The sequence below is a fragment of the Hoplias malabaricus genome, chromosome 2 (assembly GCF_029633855.1).
Source record: "Hoplias malabaricus isolate fHopMal1 chromosome 2, fHopMal1.hap1, whole genome shotgun sequence".
NCBI classification, from domain to species: Eukaryota; Metazoa; Chordata; class Actinopteri; order Characiformes; family Erythrinidae; genus Hoplias; species Hoplias malabaricus.
In genome coordinates, this window is record NC_089801.1 from 29384958 (window position 1) to 29405832 (window position 20875).

Here is a 20875-nt window from a genome sequence, read left to right on the forward strand (position 1 = left end):
CTCACTGTGTGATACCGAATTACTTCTTGTAAGATTTACTTCTTGTAAGTTTGCATACAGGACTACAATAAACATTCATATATTAGCACAAGCTTGAGTGTGAGATGTTTAAGAATTCACTTGTGATTCAGGCCCTGCGATAAGGATTGAGCTGGAGGAGGGACATGAACTCTTGTGTCCAAGGGGGCAGTGCTCTATAGCTGCATGCTACGACATGAAATGATTGAATAGCAGCAAAGAAGAATAGGACAGAGGCACACATGTTCCAAGGCGATGTTGAACGAGACCTGGAGTCTCGCAATCCGATTACTGCTGTTTGTTTGGCCAGTGGGAACAGGGACGTCAGTGGATTGTTTTTTGTGCGGGTGAAGGTTTTTCATCAGCCGGAAGAGAAATTAAAAAAAGACAGAAAGAAGGGATTAAAGGAGAGTTGTCTAAGAGGAGAGAGAGAGAGAAAGAGAGAGAGAGTGAGTGTAGAGTGGGAGAAAGAAGAAGAGGGAATAGGAGAGAGTGGCAAACAGAATGGTTTGCAGAGAAAAAAGAGGGAGAGGCTGCAAAGAAAGACAGATGAAATGAGAGAATCAAAGGCAGACGAATTGGGAGGAGGAGGAGATGAAAGGGGGTTTATGGACAGGAGGAAGAGCTAGATTATGAAATGCTGGAGAGAGGCAATGTGTGAGTGCGTGTATGTGTGTGTGTGTGTGTGTGAGAGAGAGAGAGAGAGAGAGAGAGAGAGAGAGAGAGAGAGAGAGAGAGAGAGAGAGAGAGAGAGAGAGAGAAGGAAAGAGAGAAAGAGGCTGGGAAAAAGGGGGCATGATGAAACAGAAGGGCTTGCATGAGAGCGGCAGAGAGAAATTGCGACTCAATCAGCCGCCTTGTTTCTTATTCAGAGCACGTTCAGATATGGAGTATAACGGAGGAGAGAGAAGAGGGAGAGGGAGACGGAGGGAGAAAAAGAGATAGAGGTTGTTCAATTTGGATTTAAACACACTGCCATCTTTTTTATCTAAGTGAAAATGACGGATTGAATACAAATGAAACATTCAGACATGCTAAGTATCCACCTAGCCAAAGAGCGCCATGCAGCTTGAAAGACAACACCCTGAATCTCTCCTTTTTCAAGCCCTACCATGTCTGCATCTGCACATTCTACCCATCATTTGACAGAAGTGAAAAAAAGAGCTACCTTGCTGAACAATCAATGTGAGACTGAATACTAAAGGGGTGTCAACACAAAACTGAAGCTTGCATCAGTGCATCCATTTTAGCAACAGCCAGCTCAGTAAACTCAGTCTCAGAAAAAAACACTAGTATAAACAAAACAGAAAATTAACACAATCAAATTTTTTGAAAATTTGAGCAGAGCACTACGCATCTTGCAAGCATGAAAACACAGCCTCATTAAAAAGCCCTAGCACACTATGCTACTAAAACTAAAGCCACTAAAACACATGAGACTAAAGCCCACTAAAGCCCAACAGAACACTACTGCCATGAAAGCTAGCACACTGAAACACGAGAGAATACACCAGGAAATTAAAGCACATTCTATATCACTACTGCCTCCAGCATAAGCACACCAAAATAACACACTGTCTTAGCATACTAGAACACACGGAAACGTAGCTGCCACACTAAATACACAAGACACGTCTACTTGACTCAGGGTGTGTTCATATTTGGCAGGTTTATTTTGATAGGGAGTTTGTCCCGTTTCACTGCAGTAAGAGTTTCTACACTCCTAGGAAACCTTTTGACTAGATGTTGGAACATTTCTGTGTGGATTATTTTGGCCCAGGGGTGCAACAGGTAGCACTGTTGCCACTAAGTTCCAGTAGGTGCACCTTTAAGGCAACACAGACGATTCCATGTTTGTTTTCATACAGAACCTCCATATCTTTTAAGGTGGTATGGTATGTTTGGGTAATAAGAGTAGTATAAATTAGCAGCCTGGGTCAGTTCCACCTTATGTAATACAAGTGAAACAGTAAAAATATGTCAGTATAACCCACTTATGGAGCAGGAATAGAGCAACATCCTGAAACATTTTCATAATTTTCACAATTCTAAGGTTTTTCCACCATCTAAATGCCTCCCTCCAGTTACCTTTTCCTGGCTCAGTCAATAACACAAAGAGAAAACCATTTTGGACCAAGCCATGCATTTCTTTCCCTTTTACAGACTGGACAGCTAGCAAATGGTGAGGAAAAAGATTGTATTGGATTAAAATTGTGAACATGGATTTAATATAGGTTAAGTTAGTAATTAGGGAAAGTTAATATAGGTTAAGTTAGTAATAAGGATGTCTACAAAATATTGGTGTAGGATTGTTTAGCATAGATTTTTCTTCAAAACTGGGAACAGGTGAAGATCAATTGGGGCTATGTCTGGATTGTAGTGTAAAAGACTAATTTCTTGGAATCCAGTTAAGCACAGCATGATGCTCAAGTTTCACCAGCATACTCATGTTACTCAAAGATTTTTCATAACGATTGAACAGTACTAATGCTTGAAATAAGCAGATGTTTTCTTTATATACCCTCTGAAAATGTCACTTCCTAGAACCATTATAAAAACTTTCAATGGAAGTCAATTGTATTTTTGTAATTTTGTAATTTTTTTCTAAGTACATTTCGAGCATTACTATATTGATCCATTCATTGATTGTCTGTAACTGCTTATCCAGTTCAGGGTCAGGGTGGGTCTCAGGAATCATTGTGCGCAAGGTGGAAACATACCCTAGAGTGGGTGCCTGTCCTTTGCAGTGTGACACACACTCACACTCAAACCTATGGACACTTTTGAGTAGCCAATCCACCTACCAACATGTGTTTTTGGACCGTGGGAAGAAATCGGAACACCCGGAAGAAACCCACACAGACACAGGGAGAACACAAAACACAATATAAAAAGGGACAGCAACAATACACACACACACACACATACACACACACACTCACACACACACACATACATACATATACACACACTGAACAATCACTGGATTAGGAAACCTTCCTTGTATCTACATTCAATGACCATTTATCAGCTCCACTGACCAGACAAGAGCACTTTATAGTTCTACAATTACAGACAGTTGTCAACATGATTCTCTGAATACTTATTTTTATCCCCATTTCACCCTATCTTTCAGTGGTGAGGAGTTCCACAGGACCACCAGAGAGAAGGTATAATTTGGGGGGTAGATCATGATTAGTGCTGCAGTGATACTGATGATTTTGTCATGTGTGTTGCACTGGTATGAGTTGATCAGGCAAAGAAGAGCTGCTAGATTTTTAAAGCCCTCAATGTCACTGCTGTTTAGGTGGTTACAGCAGATGAATACATGAATCTCTAGGGAGAGTCTGGTGCCTTTCGCCAATTAACCTGGGCAAGAACCACCTACTATTGCAGGAAAAGAAATTTGACTGAAACGCAAAAGGACAAATCACATGTGCTATATTGATAGGACCTGTAGAAGGAGGCGATTCATTTCGGACCAATACAAGAGCCAGTACAAAATAATAAACAGAAGTGCATATACATGGATGTACAGATAGCCAAGCAGAATGCAACTGGAAGAATCCTGACAGTGAGGTGAGGATAGTGCACTGAAAGTATCAGACTCTCCATCAACTTGTGGGCAGAGCGTCTGTGGCTGGGACTATAGATGTAGTAATAATACAGAGGTGAAGTAGTGTACAGAAACATGATATGTCTGACAGTGGTCCTTCAGAAGCTGTACAAGCAAAGTACTGTACTTCTTAAATTGTAAAGGGTGGTTTCCTAGACGGGGATTAATCCTAGTCCTGGACTATACTCTCCTTTCAATGGAAAATTACAATCCAAATGTTTAAAAACGTGTTTTGATAAGAATAGATATATCACTTCTTTTGTCATTTACTTTGGCTATACTACTCATAAAACAGAACAGCATTACTTTTGGTTGCTCAGAAGACTTCTGCACCTTTAAAGTATATTCTCTGCCTTTCCATTTCTACACTGGGGGAGAAGAAAATTCTGAACTGAGTTGTGGAAACATAAATGTAACCCTTTTGGGAATTCCGTCACAACAGTGTTGTTCTGATGAATCATACACTGACTTTTTAGGAAAGAAAGAAGGAGGGAATAGAGGGTTCATTACAGTGCAAGAGAACAAGGGCATGACTAAATTACACAGCTTTAAGAAAAAACACTACAAATAGCTTTTCTTATCATCAAAATTTAGAGAGTCAAAGAATTGTCGATGGCACTTTAAGCCTGTGGACCACTCTTGAGCTTTGAAGCCAGAGTTGTTTGAAAAAAAGGGACTGAAGGGACATGATTAAGAGATGAATGCGGGTTGAGCGAAGGACGGAGAAAAGACAAAGTCAGAGTGGGATGGAAAGAATGAGCAAGATGTGTGTAATTTGCCCGAATGTGAGATTTGCATGGCTGCTGCATGACTGTCGGCGTCGCTCCTCTAAGTGACAGTGACAGATTAATCACAGTCCTATCTGAAGCTGATGCAGTGTTTGAGGACACTGCGGTTACACACTGCAAATGGAAACCATGCAGCAGTGAGACTTTAGCGTAATTGCATGTGCGATAGAACTTGGCTGAGTGTGGATTTTTAACATACATGGCATGGTATAGATACACCATTAGCTCTTTTAAGTTGCTCTCATTGCTAACACGGGTGTTCAAAAGCACACACACTCAGCTTTTATAAACTCCTTACAAACGCATCTGGAGCAGACAGGCATCAACTAGATGGGTATAAACCCCAACCCCAGGAGTGGGCTTTGGGGAAGTGGAACTGCATTCTCTGCAGTAATGAAGCTTCATCCCATTTGGGATAGAGAACATTATTATTCATTTATTCATTATCTGTAACCTATCCAGATCAGGGTCACAGTGGGTCCAGAGCCTACCTGGAATCATTGGGCACAAGGCAGGAATACACCGTGGAGGGGGCGCCAGTCCTTCACAGAGCAACACACACATAGTCACAGCCAATCCACCTACCAACGTGTGTTTTTGAACCATGGGAGGAAACCGGAGCACCCAGATGAAACCCACGCGGACACGGGGAGAACACACCACACTCCTCACAGACCTGGAGTGGGACTCGAACCCACAACCTCCAGGTCCCTGGAACTATGTGACTGCGACACTACCTGCTCCCTGTGAACCATCCATAGCTCTAAATTAAACTAAAGCTCAGTCACCACCAAGCATACAGGGAGACCAACTAAATGCTAGTAAACAGGAAATGCCTGAGTACACTGAACAAACTGCTTTTTTATGAACATAGCTTGTAATATATACAAACTCACAGCACTTTGTTTATCTTAGGCATCGTTTCTATCATGCTTCAGTTTTTTAATGAGGTAGTTCCTAAATTGTAAAAAGCTAAGATAATATTCAATCCTGTGTCACTGACACAGTGCTTGTGTGTTTGTGTGTGTTGCGCTTGTGTATTTAAACTAGACACACCTATTTAAAATAGATACTAGACACACCTAGCTTGTTGAGCCTCCTTGCTGATGTAAAGTCAGCATCAGTAGCTCATCTGTTACTGCACAGTTGGTGGTGATCATCTTCTAGTCCTTCTTCAGTGGACACAGCGTACTGTTGGATAGATATTTTTGGTTGGTGGACTGTTCTAAGTCCAGCAGTGACACTGAAGTGTATATAAACTCCAGCAGTACTGCTGTGTCTGATCCACTCATACAAGCGCAACACACACAATCACACCACCAGCTTGTCAGCCCTGATGATAATCCACCACTAAAATAATACCTGCTGTGCGGTGGTCTAGTCAGAGGCCTGACCATTGAAGAGCAAAGTGAAGAGGAGCTAACAAAATATGCAAAGCATCAGATGGACAACAGTCTGTAAATGTTGAACTACAAAGTGCTCCTGAAGGGTCCTGGAGCTGATAAAACGTACAGTGCACGTATAAATAATTTTTTATATTTTGTGTGATCTGTAGATATGTGTGTGTGTGTGTGTGTGTGTGTGTGTGTGTGTGTGTGTGTGTGTGTGTGTGTATGTGTGTGTGTGTGTGTGTGTGTGTGATAATGCATATAATATTTATATAAGAGGGAATGATAAAAAAGAAGGACACATTTCCCATAATATTGCATCATTCGTATTAGATGGGATGCTTTTAGTTTTCCTAGTGATAACACAGCTGTGCATTTTTATGCCTGAAAAAATAAACAGAATGAACCCTTTGAAAGTGAATGCCCCATTTTTTATTCATTTATACATTTGAATATTTTCTTTCTCTCTCTCTCTCTCTCTCTCTCTCTCTCTCTCTCCTGCCCTCATATGGCTGTGAGCCCTGCAGGCTGTGTGCTTGCAATTTTGCTGTGGGTGGGGGTCAGCCATTGGGTCGTCAGTGCTTTGAGGGTTTATATGTAATCTGTGCTTCGGTGGCAAAAATAGGGAAAAGACACTGAGCCAAATGAATTCTGTGGCAACAGGTTTTGATTGTGGAACAGGCTCCTTTATGGGCCAATAGGGATTTGCTTACTAAATGCCACACTGCTGGAGAGAGGGAGGGAGGAAGAAAAGAAAAGAGAAAGCAAGTGGGCCATGGAGAGTGAGAGAAAGACAGGGAGAGGTAGAGGGAGAAAGACATACAGAATCTCAGATCTGGATCAGTCGGTAAAGTGTGGAGATTTTTTTAGATCTTGATCAGTCAGTGGATTGGAGCTGGAAAAGTGCTGATATACAGGACAAATATGGCCCTACGTTTTACTGTCTCTTTCTTTCCATATTTCGTTTTGATGTATATGTCCTGTCAGGGAAATTGTGCATCTCTGTACTGGGGAAGTGACAATATGAAATTTCTGGGCCTGTGTATGTATGTGTGTGTGTGTGTGTGTGCAGAATGTACTGCAAGAAGGTCATAAAACGGCACATGCATAGCTTTTCTGACCTCTTTTTAAAGGCAGCATAGAGGATTCTGGAAAACCAGTGTTAACTCTCCCATTTTCTTTGTGTTCATTCGGAAGCTCTGCGTCTTTTAAGGAGGAGCGTTGTGTTTGAGTAAGAAGCCAACTCTAGCTTGTTGGTTGAAGTTTAACTTGTCTGTAAGTTTTTATTCACCGTTTGAATTACCACAGAAATGAATTTGTAAACTCATGCTGTTTAGTTTTGTTCCTCTGGGGGCTCCGGTTTCCTCTCATAGTCCAAAAACACACGTTGGTAGGTGGATTGGTGACTCAAAAGTGTCCGTAGGTGTGAGTTTATGAGTGAATGTGTGTGTGTGTTGCCCTGTGAAGGACTGGTGCCCCCTCCAGGGTGTATTTCCACCTTGTGCCCAATGATTCCAGGTAGGCTCTGGACCAACAGTGACCTGTGATAAGCGGTTACAGATAATGAATGAATGAATGAATGTTTAGTTTTGTAGCACTTTCTGTCTGTGATTTCAAAAATACTACCTGCTTGTGAAGCAGGAATAGAGCAAAATACTCAAACCTTTTTATGCATTTCAACATTCAAAGGTCTCTCCACTTTCCAAACACCTCCAGATGCAGTTTCTTGCTTGTGGCTAAGCCAGTGACACAGAGAGAATGCATGAGCCATCAGACAGAGACACTTTGCTTTTTTCCCCATTTACTGAGCCAGGGCTGTTTTTCCATTGTGTAAACAGACTGGAGAGCCAGCAAATGGTGTTGAAATCTCTGAATTTAATAAAGCATGTATTGGATTAAAATTGTGAACAATGTATTTAAAGATATATAAATTGAATATAATGGAATGCTCTGGAATTTCTTTCCATGAGCCTCATTTCCCAAGGCTGAATACCAAGTATTGGCTAGAGGGGTAGAAAGCCCATCAGCACTGACCTGTGGACCAATAGAACTGCATTCTTGAGTGAAGCTACCTTCACTCACTACATCTTGGATGAGCTTAAGTATAGTAAGAGCTTAAGTGTTTTTGATCCAGAAAGTCATTCAACCTCAGTACCTGACCTCAACAAAGCTCTTGTGGCTACCATGAAATCTTGAAATCACTGAGATGTTGCAGCATATAGGCTACAGCCCCTTAGAAAAGGAAAAGCTGTTCGTGTAGCAAATGTGGGTAAAAATTATCTTGATACCATTGATTTCACAAGAAACATTGGATGAGCATGTGTTTTATCTATCTTTACACTTATATAGTGCCTTTCTAGACACCCAAGGACGCTTTACAATCCACACTGCTCAGAACGTTTAGAACACTCAATCCACACACACACACTGGCAAGAAGCGGCAGCCAAACGCGCACAGCGTACTCTCGACCGGGAACGACCGTCCACCTGGAGGACTGCATAAGGCACTAGGATTTTACCCAGGACAGAGCGCCAATCCATATCTGGGCACATACACATTCACTCACACAAACAGACATTCATTCACATACACACTCATTCACTCACACACCAGGACATACCCTCAATGTTTTTGGACTGTGGGAGGTAACTGGAGACCCCGGAGGAAACCCACGCAGACAGGGGGAGAACATGGAAACACCACCCAGATGGGACTTGAACCATTAAGCCACGTGCCACCCACTGTTCCTAAACTTTTAGCTGTATACACTAATCAGCCATGATGATATGACCACCTGATTGTTTCTTAAAGTCAATGGCCATTCACTCAGCACCACTGACCATTCATTAACACTTTGCAGTTCTACAGTTACAGAGTGTAGTTTTCTGTTCACCTGTTGCTCTGCATACTTTTTTGCCCCCTTCCTCCCATGTACTTAAATGACCACCAGAAAGCAGCTACTTTTTGGGTGGTGGAACATTCTCAGAGCTGCAGTGACTGCTGTACAATATCCAGTGAACATTAACACACAACCACCATGTTAATGTCACTGCAGCCCTGAGATTGAGCCACCAGCCAAAATCATACCTGCTCTGTGGTGGTCCAGGGAGGGCTGACAATTGAAACACAGGAACAAAAGGAGCAAACTAATTATGCAAAGCAACAGAACTACAGAGTGCACCTGTGTGGTCAGTGGCACTGCGAGAATGGACAGGAAATGTAGAATAAAAGGAGTTGGCCATAATTTAATCAGTGTAGTGATCAGTGTACTTACACATTTCATGTAGTGACATTCTGATTGTGAAACTCTTGGCATTTTACCCATTATAAGTTAATTAATATGTTCGTTTGTTTGTTTGTTCCTTCACCATTAGTAGCTGCTTTACTTATTTATATGTATTATAAATAAATTATTTAAAAATATATTTTAATATTATTTATTTATCAATCTCACACTGATCCAGAGCTTACACTGAATCATTCAGAGGGAAGGCAGGAACACACACTGGATGGGGTGCCAGTCCTTCACAGCCATTTTAGTTGTTAATAACACATTAAAATGTCATAGCGCTTACTTTTGTATGAAAGTAGATAAAGGCCATGTACCGCTTTCTGATCTCAGATGTGAAATTACAGTGTGTCTGTGCATTTCTCTCCGCTTCTCTGTCTCTCAAAAGATCTTGAAACACTACACATACTTGGCCTTGTTGGCCATGATTAGTAGTCGAAACAGGACTTTGACATTTGAAAAGCATAAAATCTGAAACATTTATGGATGGGAATATATTAAATTAACATTTTCATGTTTGCACATATTTACCGCTGACAGCATTTACAGTTAGAGAATTTGGCAGATGTTTGTATCCAAAGCAACTTACATTTTTAATCATGGAACCAATGTAAGGTACTCTACAAAAGTTTTAGGGTCTGAGAAATTGAGATATAAAAAGCTATTTATGTCAGCAGTAAGATTATTTGCTAAAAAAAAAAAACAAAAAAAAAAACTAATATTAAAATAAAAACAAATAACATTAATACAGTAGCGACAGTAAGTAAGTAATATTCTGTGTGTGAATGTGTTGGTTTAACCGTTTCCAAACCTCTCCTCATGGCAGTCCAGTTTTATTTGAAGTTACCATGCAATACCTGGTTTTACCGGTTAATAAATACTTCATTATGTTAAATCAAGTGTACAGCTGATTTAACAAAGCCATAAGATCAAACAAAATATCGAAACCAACTTTGTCCTTAACACTCACTCACATCTACAAATTTTTAGGTAAAAAATCTTTTTACAGTCTTTATGATTTTTTCTTTACTGTAATTATATATAATTTTATACAAGAATGACCTTTATTTAGAAGATTCATTCATTCATTATCTGTAACTGCTTATCCAGTTCAGGGTCACGATGGGTCCAGAGCCTATCTGCAATCATTGGGCACAAGGCGGGAATACACCCTGGAGGGGGCGCCAGTCCTTCACAGGGCAACACACACTTACACATTCACTCACACACTCACACCTACGGACACTTTGGAGTCGCCAATCCACCTTCCAACGTGTGTTTTTGGATTGTGGAAGGAAACCGGAGCACCCGGTGGAAACCTACGCGGACACAAGGAGAACACACCCTCCTCACAGACAGTCACCCTGTCAACCCACAACCTCCAGGACCCTGGAGCTGTGTGACTGCAACACTACTTTCTGCACCACTGTGCCACCCTATTTAGAAGATAAATTATTTAAAATAATAACAATCTTAGGTGCCTAAAACTTTTGTACTGTTGGTTAATGCATGTGTCTTTCCCAAGGATTCTTAATGGTATAGTGTGGTGTTTTTGCCTAAGTAGGGAAACAAACCCCAGGCGGCTGTGTGGGAAGCAGTTTTGTTACCAGCTTCCAGGGGCTTACAACTGGAAGGCCATGACTGTGTTAATATAAGCAACTTCTGAGTCTCCGTCTCCAGCCCAGCTCTTTTCACTGCTGCCAAAATGTGCATGTGTGCTTTTGTTTTATTTATTAACAATGTTACAAACACGGACGACAATTGTAGAGTGTAATTATGCAGGCACAAGCCTTAGCTGGCAGGATGTTTGGCTTACATTGACAATAACAGTGGTGGACTCTGCAAATACTGGGCAGCGCTCAATTAGAGCACCCTTAAAACCTCACTGTTTAGCATTATAGTGTTAGTGCTTTCCATGTGCTGTGGCAAAATTGTATTTCTGACAGCTATGCCAATAATTCATTGACTCTAAATCTCTGGAGTTCTGTAAATATTGGATGATAACCAAGTAAGCTTAACAGATGGAAGGTGAAGCTGTAGGGAACGGGGGAGGTGTAGCGATTCATAAAATTCAAAATCTTTGTGAAACTTTTTATGCAAAAAAACTGAGTTGCGAATCTCCAAATACGAGCTGTGTCTATCCTATGTGAATACCCTTCCAGAACTGTATAAATGCCATTTGAAAGAATACAATATATATGCATATGTAAATTAATCTAAAATTATTTATTTTAAAGTATATAATGAAAAGTATTTATTAAAAATCGCCTCATGGTACTGGCTAGTAAATCACTCACTCACTCTCTGACTGACTCACGTTTAGGAATTAGGGACATTGCATCAACGACACTTAATGTATTACATCATTCACTCATTCATTCATTGCCGGTAACTGCTTATCCAAATCAGTCGCAGTGTGTCTGAAGCCTACCTGGAGTCACTGGGCTCAAGGCGGGAACACACCCTGGAGGGGGCACCGGTATTTCGCAGGGTGACACCTACTCACACATTCACTCACACATTCACACCAAATGATTCTTTTGAGTAGCCAGTCCACTTACCGTCTTGTGTTTTTGGACTGTGGGGACACGAGGAGAACACTTCAAACCCCTCACAGATGGTCACCCGGAGCAGAGCTCAAACTCACTAACTGTTGCACTATCTATGATAATTGTGTATTTTACTGTAGCCTGTAGCATTACTGTACTCCTATTTTTCATGAGGATATTTTAATATTAAAGCAGAATTACACAGCTTTTAAAAAATGTCTGCATTAAGGTGTAACTGAAGGCATTTATTGTGGATACTCACCAGGATCAAATTGCTCATAGTGGTAGGAGATGGGATCAAGACATCTGGGGTTTTTCAGGCTTCTAAACATTACCTAACATAAATTACATGAATTTCCATGAAACAGTTGCAAGTACATTGCCTGAGGCCCGATGCCTGAGATATTGTTTCACAGTAGCGTTGAGAGAACGTTTCTGTCTGAAATGTATCTGTTTTCAGCAGGGAATAGCAGGTAGGTAGTTCATTTTTCAGATTTATAAATTTCATTTTCAGATGTAATATTTATTTTATTTATATTTTTATGTCTTGTCCAAACCAGTTTTGATCCATAAAAGGTACATAGATTTAGTGCAAAATCTCTGACACATCCTGGACGCTAGGTGTCAGTACTGGGACTGACCTTTAGAGAAAAACTGTCCGAATTGGAGCATCCCCGTCTTAGATAATGACACAGCACCTACATGTTCCCTAGAATACACATCAAGATTTGCAGATTCCTGCTCCTTTTGGAGTCCTTTGCATGCGTTGGTTTACATTCCCAACTTATGTATGAGACTGGGCTTTAACTAGATCTTCTAAATGTTCACCTGCCTCTCACTGTGCACTCACTCTAATTTAACTCTGGTGTCATATATGGGTTCGACTTTTGAGTCTTGGTTACTTTCTAGGTTTCTATCTTTTGCTCTGAGGGAGTTTTTTCTTGTCACTATCACATTGCTGGCACTCACTTGCAGCTAGGACATGGAATTCTGTAAAGATTTTTGGAAAAGCGCTATATAAAGAAAATTGATTTGACAGTTGAAATGAATCTTTGGATAAAATGACTGATTTTTACGTGAAACCTTTGAAATAAAAATAGCTTATTTTAAAGCTTATGTATCAGTAATGATATGAGAAACATAAGTGTTGTATTGTTCCATCTCTGTATTCCTCCATTTCCTCCATCACTGCCTCTTGTGCTTTCATCGACTTGTCCATCTCTCCAGTTGACGATCTTCCATTTTCTTTTCCCAAATTCAAAAGGCCAATATTTTGTGGACATGGGCTGGCACACAGATAAGCATTCTCTCTCTGGCTTTATCTTTGGCCCGCCATCAAATACAGGCTGCATCTTCCCATATGCCACTGCTCCTCTGCGATAAACCATCTTTTTTTTTTTATTTTGCACACAGTGGCACGTGGTAGCCAGGAGCAACAGAGCAGATATGTTTTTTTTATTGTTATGCTGTGAATTTTATGGGGAGCGATAGTGCCGCTGTGGACACGCTCAGGCACTCTTGCTCAGGCCTGTCCCACAGTCCCTGGATGTAAATTGATATAGTCCCGGGCTGCTCCCGCACTGGCTGGGATATTGGAGAAGCAAGGGGAGGGGGGGAGGAGCCACAGGCGACAAGCTGTCTGGACAGAACCATTTCCCTGTTGCAGAATAGTCCTCAGAGATTCAGACACACTCCTTACAAGCTAACTCACACACATTTGTTTTTATTCAATGTCAGAGCATGGGGTCCCATAAGTATTGTACGCACAAATTATGTAAATGTAATAACCAGATTACTACCATTCATTCTGAGTCTAGAAGTCCATTAAGAACAATGTATTCCTTTTCCAGTGAAGAGGTGTCCAACATTATTCATCATTATAGGTTCCTGTTTTTGGTGAGGGGGTGGGGGGGCGGGTATCAGAGACTCAACGTTATATTTTATCCTGTTTTAAAAGGATTATTACTTTAGGGTGATAAGTATATTCCTAGAAACATGCAGTAATGTTGAGGTCTGGGGTCTACCGTGGCCTTGTTGTTTTTCACAATATTCAAAAATATCACTTCCTAAAACAGCAGCAGCTTCTTAGAACCATTATCTAGTAGTCAAGATTACACATTTTAATTCATCCCTCAAACCAGAGTATTGCAAAAAAATCAATTCCTTAAACTGGTCCTCCACCAGGGATGTCATTAGACCCAATATACTGGGGCACATGCCTCAGTAAATTGTTTCTGTGCCCCACTAAAATCACAGCAGGAAAAAATCAGTTTTATCCAATATTGTTTAGCAGAATTACAGAACATGCAACACAAATGCACAAAGCCTGAGACTCTAACCCTTTCAGTGAGAGCCTTCCTCCAAAGGTTATATATTGCAGCTTCTACAGTGCAGAAACCAGATTAGCAACCCACCTTACACTATGCTTTACTAATGGTTGTAGACATGGTATGAAGTCTTTTCCATTGCTTCACTGACATGCACACTGCCTATGTTTACTTTTAAAAATCTCACCATAAATCCTTATTCATAGTGGAATTAGGAACAAAAAAATTTTGTTTTTCTAATCTGCAGCAAGATTACTGAATGTTCTGACACTCAAGAGATGCAATCTTTAAACACTGTCTAACTGTGATTTAATGGAACATATGGTGGACTGCTCTGCGTGGTTGTTAGGAGTCCCAATTACATTACATTACATTACATATAAGATATGTAAACATGTAAAAATTTGTTTTCCTTTGATTCTTCCCATTCGTATACATGTGCACTTTCATCTGTCTAATGAATAAGTCAGTTGAATCAATTTTCTAGCTAAATGAATAAAATGAATAACTATATGCTTAGTCTATTACTATTGGAGTTATCCGACGCACTGTTCAGATTGTGTTCATGTTTACTTTTCTAACTTAAATCGAGTTACTTTTATTTGTATTTTATTTCTTATAGCAGCTGATTGCCATTAGTGAAACCTGGAGAAATGTCTTAGCAAGAAAGGCAGGTGTTGTATCTCTGTGTTTGCAGCACTTGCTTAATCGACACAATCGCAACTCCATATGCTTCATAATCTCTCTCTCGCTCTCTTTCTCTGTGTGTGTGTGTGTGTGTGTGTGTGTGTTGTGTGTGTGTGTGTGTGTGTTGTCTATGAGAGAATTGACCCAAATACCCACAATTTGCCCAGCTGTTTAATCTCAAACACACACCCTTATCCCTCACCCTAAACCCACCCTTTCAGATTCATAGTGACAGGTTCTCAAACAGCATATGCACATGCACATGCACATGCAAATAAATACACACACACAGACACACACACACACACACACACACAGACACACACACAAATACACTCAAACAGATGAAAAACCCACACAGATGATACCACCAAGGAATGTCAACATACTCAGGCTGGATCCAGGAGGACGCGAAGGGTGCTTGTGTTTGGACATATTTGCGATGTTTGTGCTGAAATCGCTGTATGCACACACTTCAGAGCTAAAGCAATGCAAATACTCCCTCACAGCCATTTAGAATGTGCAGTACGTCAACAGCCATTTATCATTGATAGTGTTTACGTCAATGCTTTTATGACTTTGACTTATGTTCTGTTACATTAAGCTCCACATCTCAGTGAACACCATTTCGGTCAAATGGGAGATGTCATAGAGTCGCTCTGGCCCATTTCTCTTAATCTCCCTCCAAGTGTTTCCTACTGCACAATGACTGGTGGGTCCTACTCAGTAGAGGCAGATGTGTCTAACTGTTTAGTCCACATGTGAATGTGTTTAATTGGTTTAGATCTGTTTGGACATGTGGTTTAATAAACATGCTGTGTGTAGTGTTTTATTTATTTATTTATTTTTACTTGGACATCAGAGAAACTTTGAGAGACCTTGCGTATTAATTCAGGCATGTTTCTGTTTTCTGTCCTCTCCCTAGGTTAATCAGAAGACACTTTTCAGCTGAATATATTCTGGGATCTGTGGAGAAGCTGAGCGCCGGAGAAGGGAGGTGCTTCCCAATAAAGAGGACAAAAGGAAGCCACAGTCATCATGGCTCAGGAAGGAGTAGCTGAACTTCGTGACTGGCTCTTCCTTCTCCTACTGTGCCTCACACTATTGGTTGAGGTGCTGGAATGTGCTGCAGCTGCCTCACAGAGCTTGACTAGTGAGGGGGATGTTGTATGCCCCTCTGTGTGTCGCTGTGATGAGGACTTTATCTACTGTAACGACCGTGGGCTCAGTGCCATCCCTCCACTCCCTCCATCCGCCACTGTTCTTTATCTTCAAAATAATCATATAGATAATGCAGGACTGCCCAATTCCTTGGAGCACCTCACTACTGTGCGGGTTATATATCTCTACGATAATGAGCTTGACGACTTTCCCATGCACCTTCCACCATCACTTAGGGAACTACATCTCCAAGACAACAATATTCGAGTGTTGCCCAGGGCTGCGTTGGCCAGGCTGCCCCAGCTTGAGAAGTTGCACTTGGATGACAATTCGGTCTCCACGGTTAGTATAGAAGACCAGGCCTTTGCCGACAACCCTCGTCTTCGTCTGCTCTTTCTTTCCCGAAATCACTTATCCAGTATACCATCTGGGCTTCCGTCATCACTGGAGGAGCTCCGCCTAGATGACAACCGCATCTCAACGATTCCCACACACGCCTTCCGTGGCCTGTCTTCTCTTCGCCGCCTTGTCTTAGATGGTAACCTGCTGGCCAATCAGCGCATCGCTGATGACACCTTCTCCCGGCTCTCAAACCTCACAGAGCTCTCATTGGTGCGAAACTCCCTTCAAACACCACCTCTGAATTTGCCCAGTGCTCACCTGCAAAGACTCTCTCTACAGGACAATGCCATGATCCACATGCCACGTGGCTCCCTAGATGGAATGCGAAGGCTTCAGAGACTGGATCTTTCTGGGAACAACCTGACCACACTTCCCCGAGGTTTGTTTCGAGACTTGGAGGGTCTGGGGCAGCTGCTTGTGCGAGGCAACCCTTGGCATTGTGGATGCAACCTACGCTGGCTGTATGACTGGCTAGAAGCCAAAGGGAACACCATCACAGTCCGAGGACTCACTTGCCAGACACCAGAGCGTGTGCGAGACATGCCACTAAGGGACCTTACCAGCCAGATGGATGACTGTGAGTTAGCAGCTGCAGGAGGTGGAGTGGTAGGTGGTGCAGGCTCAGCAGGTGGAGGAGGTGCTGGTAACAACAAAATGTCTGGAGCAGGAGTAGCAGCCAGCTCCACCACCCTTTCCCCTCCACAAGGCTCCCTGTTCACCCTGCGCTCCAAAAGACCAGTACTTCCAGATACAGGTATGGACTACACACTTGGTAGCAGTGGTGTGGGAAAAAACCTGGCCCTGAATGTGAAGCCTCTGTCCCACGACAGCATCAGGGTGACATGGAGTGTCGCTCAACCTTCTTCTTCCTTCAGGCTCAGCTGGCTCCGTTTAGGGACTAGTTCTGCCATGGGTTCCATCACTGAGACGCTGGTGAGAGGTGACCGCAGAGAGTATCTTCTTACTGCCCTCCAGCCAGCATCTAGCTATATTATCTGTATGGTGCCACTCGTCTCTGGCAGCGGGAGTAAGGGCAGCATGTCTGGCGGGGACACAGACTCCGATGAAGCTCCGGTGTGTGCCAAGGCTGAGACATCTGATCCCAACCTGTCCGAAGTGGACCAGGGAGAGGATAAAGGCTCAGAGCAGATCACTTCGCTCCCGCTTGCTGGGATCATTGGGGGAGCAACCGCCATAGTTTCTCTTGCATTTATCTTTGGGATTTTTTGTTGGTATGGACACCGTGCAGGACGCCTATCTTCTAGGGACCACTACAACCGCAGTAGCTCGCGCAAGAGCAAGCACTACGATGACTACATCGAATCAGGCACTAAGAAGGACACCACCATCCTGGAGATCCGAGGACCTGGCTTCCAGATGACACCAATGGCAGCCAGAGAGCCCCTACAGCCCAAGCCAATACGGGAAGATTATATAATACACACCATCTTTCCCTCTAATGGCACAGGTCTATACAAACCACCGAATCACATGAGCAACTCGGGCTATGGCACGAACCGGGGCTACAGAGAAGGAGGTATCCCAGATATAGACTACTCTTACACGTGATAGGCCTAATTTACTGAACACTGTTAGATATCATGTACTGGATAGATGCACAGTTTTTTAATCAGTGTGGGGCCTGCAGCACCCCTTTGTGCCTTCTGGTCTCCATTCCAACCTAGCCTGCTGTTCATGGCATCGAGGAAGTTCCTAATTGGCCCGGACGCCTGCTAGGAAACAGCTTTCTGTATCTTGTGCCAAGAGGCGTCCAAACCATTTCAGGTGGTGATACCAACTGCTATTTTCACACCACAAGTCCCCCACCCCCAGAGTAACCTGGTGTGTCCTCAACATCACTGCTTTATTCCTTGCTTCCTCAACAAGGCAGATTTAAGGGCAGCACACAATGTATTTAACACACAGAGTTTCCTTTTATATTCAGCTCAGATCGTATAAAATCTTGGCAATGGCACTTGTTAAAAAATAAATAAATAAAAAGAAAAAAAGACAACAAAAACGAACATGACCTGGATGTATACCTTCAACAACTGTGGTTCTGATTATTAGCTGCCAAACAGCTTCCCAGTTTTCCTCCTGACTTGAAGTTGTGGATCCTCAGCTTAAGGAATCCATAGCCGACCAGGGTGACTGAAGAAAGAAGAGGGCACCTTTATGAATAAGTATTTTGTAAAGACTTCCTGTTACAGAGGGAATCTGAGGGTGTTCTAGCAGTGCTGGTTTTTCTGGGAAGAAAAGTCAGTGGAATAAAATTTGAGATGACAATTTGAATCCAGTTTTTTTTTTGTTAATGACCTATGACTTTGGACTTAGAGACACAGCATTCCCTTATTGTGGGATTAGCAGTATATGAAGTTACAAACTTTGGTCCTGAGCAGTGATGCGTCACTGGTTTTAAACGCCTCAAAAAAAAAAAAAAAAAATACAAAAAACAACAACAATGATCTTGACATGCCAGCAAGTTGCCTGACTAAAACAATGTAGCATAGTGCAGTAAGCATTATGCTGTCTTATAAATTTTAATATGGACCTGACAATGGAGTGTTGTCACTGGACCTGGTTCAGTTTGACTGACTGACACTTTCACACTGAAAATTGCAACAATGCGTTATTATACTATATTGAAGACGGAGGAGATGTGTAGATACTTGGATACGACACACATCAGACTTTTTGGACTTGATGAATATGAAAACATATTCTGTGTTCCAGATTTATGTTCTTTTGTTTTCTTTTGTTTGGTAGTTTATTTATCCCACATTGCTGTCTTTTTTATTGGTTTACATTTGTTCTATGTTTTAAATGAATTTGTTTAGGTACAACTGAGTCAGTCCTGCTGCTGGTGACATTAAAAACACTGTGGTTTTGCCTAGTCTCGTAACTGATGCAATGATGTAGACGCTTATTTTGTGTCAAAATATGTGGGTTGTCACTATTTCAATATGAGCTCTCTCCCTGAGCAGCCAGAGCCCATAGTGCAGCAGTCCAATCCTCCCAACATCCCATCAACCCAGATTGTATTAGCCTGCAAACAGGTAGGAAGTAGCACTGACACTATTCCTTCTAAAGTATAAGCATCAATATGCTACCCCAAGCTAGAACACATATATTAAACCCATTCTTCTGATCTAAGGTAAGTTTTGCTGTGGACTTTAATATAATTTTAAGTGAAGAACTAGTGCAGGGAAGCCTTTTCTAACTCTGTACAAAAGAATAAATTTAACCAATAGGCTCCTTTGCCAGTTCCTGGAAATGGAGTCTATTCATTGTCCTGGGAACATGACAAGTGGGCAGGAGAAATTGAGGCTAACACCTTCAACATTACACTATATAATTCACCTGAGTCTCCTAATACAACTGTAGTAGATAAGGCTGCAGTACAGTCTCCTGCCAGCCAAAATTGTCTTTAACTACAGTTGTGAGTGAATGTCTATGGAGAGCAGAAAACCAAACCATAACACTGTGGACCAGCACTGTGGATGAGCAGAGGGCTCCTGAATGTTGCATGCCTTATTTCTGTTTTTATTTTGTTTTTTACACACAGACAGTGCATGGAGCAAATAAAGTATGTGTTAGTTCCTATATATTCCTATTAGGATGCATTCAGGCATTAAGAGGCAGTTTGGGAGGTAGAAAGTTCCAGAGAGTGAGAGAGATTATGTATGAAAGATATGTGCTGTGAACTGTTACAGAAGTTGAAGTACTGGGCATCTGTGGTGGTTTGGTGGTCATCCATGCGTACAATTGTTTTTCGTCCCCTACATGTCTGCGACTACATTAATTCTCTTTATCCCTCTGTACATGTCTCCTAGTTTTGTTCCTCTCTTCCCTTCTTCCCTGTAATCTCCTCTCCTCTCCTACAGAGTTGTAATTGGGTTTGAAAATTTTGGGTCCAAACCCAAATACATCTGTCAGAATCCAACCTGATTCAAACCACATCCCACAGTCACGTGAAACTGGCCCAAGCCCAACTAATCATTTTGTCTGAACCTGAACTGATCCAAACCTGTGCCAAATAACCCCTGATACGTTTCAGGATAACGCTCATTTGATAATGGATATATAAGATAAAAAGAACCAAGTGAAAACCCAAATGTAGGTCTGTCACTATTAGATTACAACTGTTAGGTACAGCTGTCAGCTTTCGTAATTATATGTGTAATCATATGTCACAACATATGCAGTGGGAGGCATATTTATCAGCTGTTTTGAGGCACATTCCTGTAAATAAAACAGCAGAAAACACTTCTACTGAGAGACAAAATGAGTGTTACAAATGCACAAATGTAGTTCTGACTTAATTATATGACCTTTATATAACATAACTGAGTAATGTTTCTTTATTGAGCTCAAGCTGTGTCACTAGTTGAGAGACACTCAGGCCTCATCCACATGTATCTAGATATTTTTAAAAATGGAGATTTTCCTCCTTCCATTTTTGAAAATACACCCCATCCAGACAAATACAAAAATGGTTGCATTATCATTCCAGGCCATGGTAAATCTTAAAGAGAGACATCATAGCAAGAGGAAAACACAGATGTTTAATCCCAAATCACTATACTGCCTATGTAGTGCTCTACAAATCTGAAATCTAGTCATATATGCATGTATATGTAATTCCAGCC

General features: G+C 41.7%; 1 protein-coding gene across 1 annotated transcript in view; it reads left to right on the plus strand.

Moving 5' to 3' along the window:
* The window catches only part of flrt1a (fibronectin leucine rich transmembrane protein 1a), a 68234-nt gene extending 49173 nt beyond the window's left edge, over positions 1-19061 (plus strand). The window contains exon 3 of the mRNA XM_066660308.1: positions 15589-19061. Coding sequence (XP_066516405.1) covers positions 15702-17795 — 2094 coding nt within the window. The 5' untranslated portion in view covers positions 15589-15701 and the 3' untranslated portion in view covers positions 17796-19061. The remainder of the gene's footprint in view (positions 1-15588) is intronic.
* Positions 19062-20875: the final 1814 nt, after the last annotated feature.